The sequence below is a fragment of the Channa argus genome, chromosome 10, assembly GCF_033026475.1.
Source record: "Channa argus isolate prfri chromosome 10, Channa argus male v1.0, whole genome shotgun sequence".
Lineage (NCBI taxonomy): Eukaryota > Metazoa > Chordata > Actinopteri > Anabantiformes > Channidae > Channa > Channa argus.
Window position 1 is genome coordinate 9009052 of NC_090206.1, and position 15011 is coordinate 9024062.

A 15011-nucleotide genomic window follows, 5' to 3' on the forward strand; every position below is an offset into this window, starting at 1 on the left:
AATCCCTCATTCGGCTTTCAAACATCAGCAAGAAAGAGAGGCTCTGGCTATTAAAAGCATGAGGAGAACTAAGTGAGGTGTAATACCCGTTATTTAGTAATTGACTGTTTAGCTGGAATTCCCTCAGAAACCACTGTGTGCCTAATTATTCTTACTCTATTGCAACTCTAAAGTCTGCCTGCCACAGATACACAGCCTTCGCTTTCTGAACCACCGTGTTCCCATTGGGCTTTTGTCCAATTCTCAAGTAAATCAGCTGGTGCATACTAGTTGCTGTGTGTTTCTTCCTGGGGCAAAATAAGAAGCAGTATTAATGCACATGTTTAAAGGCATGTGTGAGGGGGTGAAGGAGTCTCTGCTGGACAATGCAAATGAGCTGGTTCCTACAATTACCGCAGGAAAATCCTTTCTTTGAAACAACACATCAGTATATTCATTTAGAGACACTCCACCGGGGTGAATACCACTGCTTCCTAATGCTTATACTTTTACCATCTTTGGCATACAATCTTCACTGGGAGTAATCAAAACTTTTTGCAAACAATAATGTCCACAATGAATAAGTTAAAAAAATACATTTTTATACAGGGCCTTGCAGAAGATTGTTTTTTCATTTGTACTTCATCAACACTGCTGGTGAGCGTGTTTCTTGCCAGCAGTTGTGAGAAACCCACTTTGAGTTGCTTTTAACTCTCTTCCATTGTTTTCAAAGCCAGTAACATAAAACAGGTGCTGTCAGACATTTCTAAAAAAAAAAAAAAAATGAAGGTTTTCATTAACTGTCAGTTTGAAGGATTTAAAAGGGATTTGTGCTGGATTGCAAATGGATTTATGATCCTATCAATCCAGCAGACAGCAGCAGACACCTATTATGTGGTTACGCTGAAATTCAAAATAAATAATCATAGAAGGAATCATCACTGTACTGTCGTCATCATCCATGTTTACAATTCACATTTGGACAGTTGGAGAAATAGCAACCTTTTTTCTGTTTCCAACCTTTTATTGAGCTAACAGCTGCTGCTTTATATTTAGGAGTTGTGTCAATATTCTCAGAAGTGCAGAAAGAATATGTGGCCAATGCAAAGTCAGTATATATTTGATCATTTTTGTTACCTCTGATGATGAACACTTGCACTAACTTAACGTGCATAACAGATTATGTTTCTTTTTGCCTAGTCGATATAAGGACATTTTTGTTAACTGTATCTGCTTTCTTGACTCAGACAGGTTAAAATATTTTCCTATATGAACAAATAATAGGTTATAATATTAATTACAAATAATCACACCAAAAAGTCAGTTGTAAAATGATCAAAATCAGATCAAAAACACATAACACAAAGACACAGATAGTGGGCCCTGTCGTAGGCATTATGTCCTCTTCTTAGTATTATTGGCTTGTCAGTGCTGGGAGAATAAAGGTGACAGGGTAACATATTCCCTGGTCACCTCTCCTCCATCCTGTGTAATTAAGTGAGATACCACCCAGGACCAGATGATAACCATTCCTGACACTCTACTCATCTGAATTTCAAGTGGAAAGGCAAAAGGGACAGGACTTGCCGCGGGGAATGGGAGACTATGGGTCAGTAGACTGATTTGATAAAGGTAAGACGTGCCATGAAAAAGAGAATACAGTTGACAAATTAAATAGCGGAGAAGTCAGAACTAAATCTAATGCTATGCAGGATGAAAGCTAAATTATTGAATTTAAGGAAAATGAGACATAATCGATTTGACATTCCTTGACCTAAGAAACAATGAGCTGAACTTAACATTATCACCATGGTACAACAATTCTCTGTAGTATAGAAGCGGCGTGTTTACATGTACTTACAACTTTGGTGTGTCCTTTCCTGCGGATGTTGTCAGGGTCATAGGTGATGACTGGAACCAGCATTATCCGCTAGACTTGCACATGGGTTCACAGTTACTCAACACACTGGAGTTCTCAGTTGGGGGGAAGAGATTTCACTTGAGGAAAGATTATCAAAGAGAAGACAAAGACCAGGAGCCATGAAGGAAGATGGGAAGGTCTAGAAATAGGTTGAAGATAACTGTCAACATTTTAAAAAGAAGCTTCTTTTTTTTCTTTGTTTTCAACTTAGATGGAAAGATCACTACCCCTTGAATGTGTTTGCAATGACAATATCACCAGAAGTCTGTTAGGCTCATGCTGGAAGATCATTTCATCTTTAAAAAGACTTGTCTTAGTCGATGTAAGAAAGTCAAGATCAACAGCTTTCAGCTTGGCCCTTCAGGGGTCGCCACAGCGGAACGTGTTTCGCACGTTGGATTGGCATGAATTTGTACGCCGGATGCCCTTCCTGCCGCAACCCTCCCATTTTTATCCGGGCTTGGGAGTGGCTCCAGGATGGCTATGGTGGCTGGGTGGTATTAGATGGAAGAAAGTAAATCATTTCCTTAAACCACTACCATTTTGAAAACATTAATACTTGAAACAGAAAGAAGACACAGGATAGAGACTATAAGGAGGAAATTACATGTTGGTTAATGACTAGTGGATATAAGGTACCTGAACCATCAGTCTCTCTTTAGGAGGCCCACCTTGGAGCTCCTGTCCACTTGTTACCTCCGCTCCTACGTTACCCTATATCCTACATGCACCTGCAGTTAAACAGTCCCACTGGTGCCTTGTTGTCTAAAGTTTTCATGAGCATTTAAAAGTACTTCCCTGCGAAAAGTAAAACCCCACTGTCACAATTTTGCCACGTTCCACTTCATTGCATCTGAAATTAACCCATGACAGAACAGATTGATTGATTGATTGGATGTAAGATTCTTTTTGTAATTGGGGGGGAAAAGTGTTGGCTACTATGAAGGCTCAGGAGAATTGTGAACTTCCACAGGTCTTACAGGAAAAGACCAAATTGAATTTCTAAAATGATGTAAAGATTTTCTTTCACGGTGGATTTTCTGTCCATTGAGTGGAGCTTTCACTCTTCTCTGATGCCGACACCTCTAATGACAGCTCAAATTGACCTGAGTGCAGACAGGACCAATATGGACAGGAAAGAGCGGCTGATACAGCTTTTCTTGCCCTGAACATACACTGCCAATGCAAATGCAGTAAGAAATAGTCTAATACAGTGTAAAGTCTATATTATGATTGTATCAAACTAAATTCTGGCAAACTGCATAATGTAAAACTTTATTACTGGTGATAAATGGATAAGATTAGCAGTCTGTTAAAATCATGCAAATTTTCTGTGCTCCCCCAGCTATATTTTAGATCAAGGAGTCGTTGACTTAATTACCTACTTAATCATGTGGATGTCTCACTTAATAACAAGTTCCAATTTTACAGTTTTATTGTTCTTTAGAAATCTAGCAATAAAACTTTACCAGTGGTTGTTGTGTAGTTGCAGATCAGACTGTAGCCAAGATGTTTTTACTATCTGGCAGACACAAAGATCTGAAGCCCAAATAACCTGCCACCCACTTCAAGTGGCAGTTGGCTAAAGACAGAAAATAAGATGTCAACATAGCGGGAATAAGCAGCTTATTTCACAGTGGATTATTCTATTTTCACCCCCTCTGGGTTGAGTTCCAAATCCCCAAACCCTCGTGGGAAAACAACGAAGCAGTTGTCTGGAACAGAACATGGTTTGGCATTTATTATTATAATTTATTGTTACTTTATAAATTAGACTACTATTCGGTGTATGACCTACACTGACCTACATGGTGCATAATTCCATTTCTATACACAAAGTAGAAGAAACAAAACATCAGGCGGTCCTCACCCAATATAGAGGCATCAAGTTAACTAAGTTATGTGACACTGTATGGCTGCAACCACAGGATTAGTATACATCAAATTAATGCATATCATCAATAAATAAACAATTCACAATATAAACAATACATAACAAAATGATATCATAAATCACAATAAAATATAACTGTAAGAAAGTAAAAAGGTACAAGAGAAGATCAAATAAGTCAACAACATACTGTTGCTGTAGCCCTGTGAAGGGAATAGAGGAAGCCGCTTAATGTAAAATTCTTCATTCAAACTGGAGGGAGCTGTGGTTTCAAAGTGATATATTTTCCCCCAGGAGGAGACATTTCTACATGTCACCTTTCCAGTTGTGGCGGACAACACGGCCACTTCTCGTTGAGCTGCCACAGAATTTTTTGCCACAGGGCTTTTTAAGTCACCAGTGCGTACTGACTTGCTGTGTTTCTCGGTTTGAGTTCCTTTCATAGGCCAGTCTGCAGAAGCACTTGGCCATATAAACGGCATCAGTTGTAAAACAGGCAATCTTGATTTTTGTCTTAATCATTCTGCATTTAGAAGGATGGTCATGATGTGGTAAATTACATTAGATACATGCATCATGACTGAAGCTGCCTTGTACTATATTTGATCCAGGAAACCTAACAACTCTGTCCTTAAGAGGTTCTGAGAGCACTCTATCCTACAAATGGACTCTATGTAAGATCTTTCCTGTGTGGTGATCAAAGCCCAGTATTTGCAGATGTTTTCTGATTATGAATTTGAGGAGTACTGCAGAATACACTGAACATTTATGTTTCTTACTTCTTAAGGAACTGAGAAGCAACAATCGGGTTTTCATCCCCAGATGCCCAGGTATTGTTAAAAAATTAAGCAAATGTCCAGTGTGTACAGCAATACTCCTCACTGACATACAATCAGAAAACATTGTCTTTAGATCTTCGAGTCACTAGAATCAGGTCTTGGTTTTATGAGCTACAAGGCAACATCTGACGTAATGCATGTAGCCAGTGTAATTAAACAAAAAAGAGCAAACAACATAATCATCTTCTTAATGGTAGAACAATTAAGATAAAATGTAAGATTATCTACAACTGAGGTTGTTTATATGCTCAAGTGCCCCTGCAGACTGGCTCAAGAAGAAAGACAAACAGAGCCCTAAAAACTTATATTGCAGAACACCACAGCTTTGTACGCACCGGTGATTTAAAAAGCCCTGTAGCAAGACATTCTGTGGATGCAGAATATGCTGTGGCCAATCTGGGATATCTAGGAAAAGAACATGTGCTTGGTTAAGGTGACACGGAGAAATGTCTCCTCCAAAAGGAAACACAGTGAATTTATCGCCTTCAAGTTAAGGCCCATTCAGGATTAAATCTTTTTTTTCTCTGTGACGTGCAAAGTTTGTTCTGCTAGTGTTTTCCTGATTTTTTTAAAACTCTTTTTATCCATGTTTATTACAGTTCTATCCTAATTTTAGTTAGATTTGAATTTTCCCCCAGTTTATTTTCCTCCCATTGAATTAAGATTGTTTAGTATTGATTTTGCACATTTATTTATGTTGTTATGTATAACCCCTGTGATGAATTTGACAAACTCTTTAAAGGTTTCGGTTTGGAGACGTGTACTATACTAATGCTGCATTTGAGGCTCACCAGAGATCACAAATTTCACCTTCTAACAAATATATGATTTTGTATATCATATGGTTCTTATTAACAATTTGCAGGGAGAGAAAGAAAGCAAAAATACATCCTACATCCTTATCTGTGTTTATTTGTGATACAAAATGGCAGATTAGTGCTAATTTAGAAGATCATTTTAATGTTCATCATATGTTGATCCATAGTCAGAGCATGTCTTCCATTATTTTGTCATGTTGTTTCTCATCCTCCAATGTGTTTTTTTTTTATAAGATGTCAAACTGATGCAGCTAATGCACTAGTGGTTAGTAGTAGTCCTGAAGGGGAGGTTTCTCCTCCCAGTCCCAAACAGAATGCTGTGCTATGCACCATGAACATTTCAGTGCATTTTAATTATACTTTAGTGGATAAATTGTTCTAGAGGGACCAGGCAGCTAATGTTACATAAGTGATCATATGCAGTTGAAAACTCAAAACACAAAAGACATAAAGAGAAAAACAGACACAGATTTCTGTGCCTGACAGTAAAGTTGTTTTTTAAAACCAAACTCTACACTGAAAAAGATGAGATAAGACTAAACAATACTTTGGGATCAAGCCCATTGACTTGAGTAGATTATAAGAGACTTAGAAGCCGAGCTAAGATAACACAAAGGAAAAATGATTGCCTTTACCTTTGCCACAGCCTAAGGCACAAGACAGCAAAGTCTGGGTAAGTAGAGCTTTTGGGAAGTAAAGACTTAATAAATTAGTATTTCATGTCCCGTGTATTTGAAGAAAGACAACAGAAAACACTTAATGGACTTCACAAGTCGACACAGCTGTCACAGAAAGACATGACAGCTGGCTTGGAGCAGAGGCAAGTGCAGAGGGCTCAGACTCTACGCCACATTAATTCATACCATGTGCCTCCTGGACATGGCAGCCGTCACAGTCATTTAAGACAGATTTATCTCTATCCCTCTCATGAGCAGTCCTGTGACATTTCCATTTGTCACACGACAGCAAATCACTAGGCCTATGTGTGGGCATTGACGTTTTCATTTTCTGGTACCGTTGTGGAGACGAGGAGATGAACATTACCTGAAACATAGTGTCCTTAACGTGCTTACTTATACTGATAGAGAGAAAGAGGGAAATTGATTTCAAAAGGGGGGGGGGGGACGATTCAGAGAAAGATGATTTGAGTTTGCGATTTATTAAAAAAAAAAAAAAAACTGATGTTAAATTAACTGTACGGGCTTGTTGTCACATGTAGGAAGAGTGGGAACCTAAATGAATAGCAAAGAATGTGGTAAAGCCTTTATCTCATACAAACAATCTATATGTTGAAATGCTTTACTTCAACAAACACAAAAGGGAACAAGAATGAGTTGTCAACTCATGTAAGGCAGGTTAACAAAAACTATAAATGCTACAAGCTAGAGAGAAATTAGTGCTAAGCTCACGTGTGGCAACTCACAGTGGAACAGTGTGTACAAAATAGAGAAGAGAGACAAAAACACAAACACACTCAGTCCAGTTAAAAACCGACATTAGAAACAGGTGCATGAGCTGAGTAGACATGAAGGCTGATGAGCAGGAGCTGGAGTTGGAGAAGCACAGTGTTCTTGGCATAAGTGAAGTGAAAACAGTCCAGGTGTGTGTGTGTGTGTGTGTGTGTGTGGGTGCGTGCACTGACTTAGGGCTTATATACATGGAGGTGAGTGAGTGGGAGTTCACTGTGTCAGAGAATATTTGCATAAAGTTCAGAGTTTTATAAACTATCTGGTGCTGGCTTTGGGAATCAGTCAGGCTCAGTGGGGGGACAGGTCTCATTCACAGTCAACAGGAGCCATTGTTGGACAGACCACAGGAAGATCTTTCTGTGAAATATGAGGTTACAACTGCAGCTGCATTTAAAGTTATTTGTACAATCAAAGTAGAAACAGCAGTTTGTTGTTTTCTATATGTATGTAGAATATGTAGCCACTGTGCACTTATAATATATAATAAATATATAATACATAATTGTGCTAAGTAATCTATTTGACATTATTTAATTGTTTAGAAAATATTGGAATTGCATTTTTGAATTTGAATTATAATATAGTGTATTCATAGACTTTAAAACATTTATGTTTATGCAGATGTTTTACACCCCCAAGCAAACAGCTTTTGTTGTTTTAGTTAGCTGTGAAGAGATTTTAGCTTCTCAAAGATCTTTCCTAAGGGCAATTCGACAGGACCTGGACTCAAACCACGGACCCTGTGGCCTTACCCACTGATCTACAGCCACCCCAGTAGGCAGAGCAGAAGAGCATGGTTTAGCAAGGACAGTTAGGGCGAGTCTCGTGCTGGTGCTAATTTAAATACTATGACATGGCTTTCATTTCTGATATTTAATAATGGCCATTTTCTCTGTAAGAATTGGGTAGAAGTACATGTTAAAATTTAGTGATGCATGAATACCAACTACCTTCTACCTGCATTTAGGTTAACATGTGAACTACATAAAGGCTTCTGGTCCAGAAGGTCATTTGCCAGCTTTGAGAAACTCACTGGTGCCAGTTGTGTCTCAGCCATGCTCAGGCCTCATCAGCTGCTGGCACAAATCTTAAGCCTGAACATTTGGATTTAATTGCAGCTGCAATCAAACTTAGACGAGATGAAACCCAAGTGGTTCCCAACCAAATGAACTGGCAAAGGAAAGAAGCCACAAAAGAACAAGGAGCCTGATGGATTTATGGTCAGAGGATGTAAGCCAGGTCACAGATAGACCAGCTAGCAATATAACAGGAAAGGTGAGCAATCTATGAATGAGTGAGAGAAATGGAAAGTGGATCAACATGAATTCCACTCACATTTAATTGTTAAGAGAAATAAAAAGGAAACAAAAGGCAGGCAGGCCGAGGCAGCCAGGTGGATGCTGACTGAAACTGAGTTGTCCGCCACTCCAGGATCACTGCTCTGACTCTAATTATTCATTAGCCCCCTAACTCACTGACCAAACATTTACATCCTCCCCCACAGGTACTTCACACATCTCCATTTGTCACTGTCACTCTCAGGGACCGTGTGTGTACTCTGACTCATGTCATTCTTGAGGTGAATGCAAATCCTATTATTGTTGATTTGCCGATTATGATTCTTTAACAGAGCACCTCTCTTCCTCCCTATTTATTCTTGAATACCACAATCAGAGCACGACATTAACAATAATGCTCTATGACTACAGTGTGACCAGTGTGACTCAAAAAACCTTTCAGACCCTTTAGCTGCAACCAGTTAAAAGCATTTCACTGACTGGGAAAGCAAAAGGCTGCAGAGGGTTAAAGCGTTAGGTGGTATACACTCACAGCTTTTTCACAGACGCTGGAGATCCAACCAGAAGGCTTTTAGGGGTCACATAACATAGAGTTGGAGCTCAGCAACAGATGCTGAAGCTCAGCAAGAGAGGAGAATATACACCTATTAGGAAACAATCACAGAAAGTCAGCAGTGCTGAAGATGAACAATTAACCACTGAGCATTTGGCTGCCACTAACTGCTGTATGTGGATAATTCATCACCACCATTATGAAAATTATCAATATCACAATTCTGTTCTTAGTTATTTTTAGCAGTCACCATCTGCAACTTCAAGAGCAGTGATAAATGTAGGCAGTGACAGCTGTTGCAGCTTGGATATCACAAGAGTTAAACTCATAAAATGTAGAAAGTATAAGACAGGATGAAGTATTATGTGATTGAAAACTGTAATCAAAAATTGTTCTTTAATCTGATAAACAAGACACATATGGGAGGGGAATTTTATGGGAGTGAGGATAAGAAGGAAACTGAAGATAGGATGGGAAACTAATTCAGATGATGACACTGATGCAAGGGAACAGAGTTGGAGGTGAAAAGGGAGAGGGCAAGAGGGAATGAGACAGACTGAGGAGAGTGTTGAAGCCCAGAAGGAGCTGTGGTGTCAGTGTAAATTGGAGAAGATGAAGGTAGATAGAGATTAAGGGCCAAACAATACAAAGATGTGGGAGCAGGAGAATGAGAGAAAAAGAAGTCATATGGGAAATCAAATGGGATGTTAATGTGTGTGTGCATATGTGTGGAGGTGGAGGTGGGGGCAGTGCAAAATAAAAAAAGGGGAGACACGAAGTGCATTGGAGGGGGTGAGTGGCATAAACAGAGAGTGAGAGAGGGAGGGGAGGCGAGCGCAGGGGGGCAGCACAGTGGCTCTGTGGGGAGATGAATACAGCTGTGCAGAGACACGGAGGGAGATGCACAAACAGTAAAACAAGCAGCACTGGTCCACACACCAATCACATAACAGAAGCAACTGTGGTTCATTAGCAGATATAGTGAAGGCTGGTATTTAATCATAAATAACCTGAGGAAGGGGAACGAGCTCAGCCACTGGGACAGTAAGGCAGAAGAGCGGAGGAAGAAACAAAGGAAAGAGAAGAGGAGTGACCTGAAGTGCAAGAGGACAACTGAAACAGGTAGGAATCAGAGAGAGAGGACGAGGAGAAATTTGTGTGTTTGTAAAAATACAGGTTGAGAAAAACATTTAGAAATCTGAAATGGGAATTGTGCATGTGCACCCATTTTATTTTACGCATACACAGAGAACTCTGGGCAGATATTCTGTGGTTGACCGAGGCACGGCTTGGAGAGTGTAGGTGATAGACGTGTGGAGTAAAAGTGGACTAGCACAAAGAATGAATTGAGACTTTAGCGTAAACTACAACAACAAACAAAAGCGTAAAAACAATCACTATATATATATAGAGAGAGAGAAAGAGAGAGAGAAAGAGAGAGAGAGAGAGAGAGAGATTAATCATAACTGGCATGTGTAAACAAGGCTATTAAGAAAAGACATCATTAGCATTATTATGCATCATTTATAATGACAGTTTTGTGTAAATAATATATTGAAAATCCAATAGAAATGCTTTACTAAGGCTCAGGAAACATGTAAATAAATCACATTGGACATAGCAGGAAACACAAGCCCATGGTGAAGGCAGCTGAAGTCTACTGACAGTTTATTTATCTGCGAGAAGAGAAAGGAGGGAGGCAGCAGTGAGGAACAACTGGATGGAAGGGGAATCCTTGATGACTTAGGGAAAAGATTAGTTTGAGGTTTTGCAAATAAGTAGTGGCTGCATAAATCGCCAGATGACAGATTATACAACAAACCTGCTTGGAGGAAAACACCAAAATAACCATGTAAATATAAGTGTTTATGTTGCTTTATCTGGACATTGAATCTCTGTGTGTGTGTGTGTGTGTGTGTGTGTGTGTGTGTGTGTGTGTGTGTGTGTGTGTGTGTGTGTGTGTGTGTGTGTGTGTGTGTGTGTGTGTGTGTGTGTGTGTGTGTGTGAGTGAGAGAGAGAGAGAGAGAGAGAATCCAAGCAGCTGAGGTGGGGATCAATATGAGTTTTCAGTGCTTTATTAGAAGTATTGGGGTAGGGGCAGTGTACACTTGTATCACATCAAAGGGTAAGAATGGCTGCTCTGGTGCAGATTTCCCCTGAGGCCTCTGATCACGTTCAGCTATGTGCTGCCGCCCAGTGGTGAAACACAGTTGTCCTGCAAAATATAAACATGCAGGAGAATGAATTGTAGTCTGCACTTCAACTTTTGGTCTTTGTCACATCTCCCCCAGCAGAGTTGCTTACTTCTGCCAGCTCATCCACAATGTCTGTGTGGCTGCACACTCTACTGATCCTCTGCTTGACCTTTACCCAGGGGTGAGTCATTACAGGGTTAAAGAAAGACAAACATAAGGTTAAGGAAACAAGCTCCAATATTTATGTAAGAGTCATTTCCTCTGGTCATGTGCTGTACAAATGTTTGTGGTCCACTCTTCACCTCCAGTTTTATTCTGTTTTGCTCTCTGCGTTGTATCAGAGCTTGTACGTTCTCCAACAACCACTGGGGCGAATGGAACGACTCTCAGCTTCAGCCCACGATACAGAAGCTAATGAAAGGATACAACCGCTACCTCAGGCCCAATTTCAATGGTGAGAAGTAACTTGAGGAGATCCCATTTTTTTAACCTTGAGTTGATGCATAAGAGTGTCTCTTAACTCGAACCCGACCCATTTCCAAAGCTTCTTATGTCTCTGTCTTTGACAGAAGGTCCTGTGGAAATTGGAATGAGCCTTGATATCGCCAGCATCGATGCCATTTCTGAGATCAATATGGTATCGTTGTCTTCCTGCTTGCTTTGTGTAATAGAAGTGTAACATAGTGTAATACAAGAAATGAACCAATGAATACTTTTTTTTAGGACTACACTGCCACTATCTTCCTCCGTCAGCGCTGGCGGGATTCCAGGCTGGTGTTCCCAGGAAATGAGAGTGTTAGTGTGGATGGACGCCTGGTGTCACTGCTCTGGATCCCTGATACCTTCATCCCAGACTCCAAACGTTCCTTTCTGCATGATGTCACAGTGGAAAACCGCCTCATACGCATTTTTAGCAATGGCACTGTTCTTTATGCACTACGGTACTTAGAAAAAAGAGAAAGGTTCAAGCTTATTGTTTTACATTTACCAACATTTGATGCTCTTGCATGTGCTACACAATAAGCTTTTTTCAGAAGCTGCTGAGCTTGTAGGGGGAAACTGACATGAAATATTAGAGTATCAAAAGATGCCACTGAAAAGAAAAAATGTACCTGCACAGTCATTTTTTTCTTGCATTTTTAAAATGTTGGTCTCATGATTCCTGTGGTAATCAACCGTGAATTTGCCTGAGGTTCTACTAAAAAAAGAGCAAAAGAACACTTATTTGTCAAGACTTAGTCATATAACTTGAGGGAATGCCACAGAATCCCTGTGTTTATCACGCCGTTCAAACTCTTCAAGCCTTCAAAACTTGTTAGTGAAGATTTGTTCCATACGCATACTGTCAAAATGTGTGCTGATGTTTAATCAGTCGTGTTGATCCAATACAGAAATGATTAAAACAATTTTGATGTTTTGTTGTCTTGGCAGCCAAATCCGGGAAATATTATGTGTACAATGTAGGAACCTGCCCTGCTCCTTATGAAATTCCACTTGTGTTCTTTTATTTGCTATAGCAAAGGACAAAGGACAAAGGACACTCTGTTGCTCTTTGCAATATTTATAGCATTAGAAGTATTAGATTAGCAGAAGAATGTATTGTCACTGAATACCAACAAGTCAGTCGTTATTACTAATGCATCAAACACAGACATGTCTAATGTTTACACAAATGGGCATGTGTTCTATGAATTGTTGCTCATGGGATGAGGCTCTTTGTGCTGTTAAGTACTATTACTATTGTACATCAAGTGATTCCTGGGGGGGAGTTTCTGAACAATTATTTTTCTTACATAGCATCACAGCTACGATTGCCTGCAACATGGACCTGACTAAATACCCCATGGACAGACAGGTGTGCACTCTGCAGCTGGAGAGTTGTGAGTAAAACCTGAGAGCTCCTCCCCCACTCCACCCCCCCACGTCTCATCTCATCAAACCTCCCATCACGCTTAAAGTGTGTAGATGGACACAAATCATCATAACCTTTAACCATTTTCATCTGTATTGACGTAGTGAGTATCTAGTAGTGAACAGACAATTGTTATGCTTGGCAGGTTTATTGAGACCTTATCCGTCTGCTGGTTTGTGTGTGTCTGTGTGGTCAGGGGGCTACAACCTGCAGGACGTGGTGTTCTACTGGACCAGAGGGAATGATTCGGTGAAGGGTCTGGACACGCTGCGCCTGGCTCAGTACAGCATAGAGAGCTACTACACATCAGTGTCAGAGGCCGTGTATGAAACAGGTACAATATTCTTAACTCCCGGAGAATTCCTCTCATATGTGGAGGTACATGAAGGTAACCGGTTGTTCAAGGCTTTAAAATCTTCTCCTATTTATGAAGCATTTTTGTGTCTCTTTCACAGGACAATACCCCAAGCTGGTGCTGCATTTTGCACTGCGCAGAAACGTGTTATTCTTTATCTTGGAGACCTATGTTCCGTCCACTTTGCTGGTGGTTCTCTCATGGGTCTCTTTCTGGATCAGCCAGTCCTCTGTCCCAGCTAGGACCTGTATTGGTCAGTGCCATCACTTGTCCTTTTACTATGCAGTGTGTTTATGTATTAGGACTTTTGTACATTCAAAAGATCTCACAACTCATTCAGGAGGAGTCACATGACCTCTCGACTAATAACTACCTAACTCAATACCAACATTCCAGTCACGTTTTTCTGCATCTGTACATTTGATACTGAATATATATTTAACTAATAAATATTAGTTAAATATATATGTTTAATTTGACTATTTTGCCTTTTTAAACTCATACACGACAACCCATCAACACCAGTGTCACATTGGAGATGCAGAGCCAAGTGCATAAAAAAAAAAAGAGCAGGAGGAAAACATGAGTAGCTAAGGATAAACAAAAATGTCTATGTCCTACATTCATTCATGAAAGAAAAACTATGATCTGTTCTCCAGGAGTGACTACAGTCTTGACAATGACCACTCTGATGATGGGCGCCCGCACTTCCCTACCTAATGCCAACTGCTTCATCAAGGCCATAGATGTGTACCTGGGAATCTGTTTCACCTTTATCTTTGGTGCCCTGCTGGAGTACGCCTGCGCTCACTTTTACACCATGCAACACCAGACCTTGGAGGATTTACACAGGGTAAGAAATGGCTTTTCACTGAAGCCTGAGATGCAGAAGCAACATGTCCATGCTAAAAAGGGAAAACACTGTAAAGATATATCTTTGTTTATTCACCAGGAACTTCTGAAGGAGTTCAGCGAATCCAATGGAAATGGCTCTTTCCCCGTTCTCGGCTCAACCAAACTCAACCAGTCTGTGGAGATGGGCTCCAGTGCAGAGCAGTCAATGACCAGTAATAATAAGAACCATACTGAATCAAAAGAGAACACGCCAGAAAAGGGCTGCAGCCTGTCCGCAGTGAAAAATGTGTCACGCAGGGCAGCGTCTGTATTCATTGTTAAAAATCCCCACAATATCGATCGTCATGCACGCACAGTTTTCCCAGCAACGTTCCTCTTTATCAATATTCTCTACTGGCTTTACTATCTCCTTCTCTGAGGGCTGGTTTCAATCTGCTGCACACTTCATTGCCCCATTCTAATGCTGCTCTAGCCACTCAGTTGAGACATAATATCAGTCACTACTGTCTGGATGATATAGTACAACCTTTTTTTGACCAACTGACAGGGATCCTACATGATGAGAAGCAGTTGGTTAGAATAACACTCTATACTAACCGCTATTATTTATCATGTATGAATGGATGGGAGGCTAACACAATACAAAGCCTGTATCTAGCTGAAAAATCTATAGTATAAGTTAACTAGCTATAAGTAACAGCCTGCCTGAAGTGAATCACACTATACCGTGCTGCACTGAATTGCCTTCATAAAGTGACTGATTAGATGTGCTTTTTTTCGGTAATGGCTTTCATACATTGTTCGCATGTGACCACATGCTGTGTATTTACTTTACATCATATCATGTGAAATTAAAAGTCAGTAACTAATAACGTGTTGGTGTATTTTAATCAGAAACAATCCAAAGATTACAAAAGATTACAGAC

At 40.1% G+C, this 15011-nt stretch overlaps 1 protein-coding gene across 2 annotated transcripts; it reads left to right on the forward strand.

The window, feature by feature from the left end:
• Positions 1-9637: 9637 nt before the first annotated feature.
• On the forward strand, positions 9638-14913 carry gabrp (gamma-aminobutyric acid type A receptor subunit pi). 2 transcript variants are annotated; one of them, XM_067518517.1, is made up of 10 exons: positions 9638-9890; positions 11060-11144; positions 11305-11417; positions 11533-11600; positions 11687-11904; positions 12761-12843; positions 13072-13209; positions 13331-13483; positions 13890-14083; positions 14183-14913. In XM_067518517.1, the coding sequence occupies exons 2-10, from the start codon at positions 11092-11094 to the stop codon at positions 14501-14503; spliced, it is 1341 nt and encodes a 446-aa protein (XP_067374618.1). In that variant the 5' UTR covers positions 9638-9890; positions 11060-11091; the 3' UTR covers positions 14504-14913. The 2 variants fall into 2 exon arrangements, with proteins under 2 accessions (XP_067374618.1, XP_067374619.1); XM_067518518.1 differs by having other exon boundaries at positions 11063-11144.
• Positions 14914-15011: the final 98 nt, after the last annotated feature.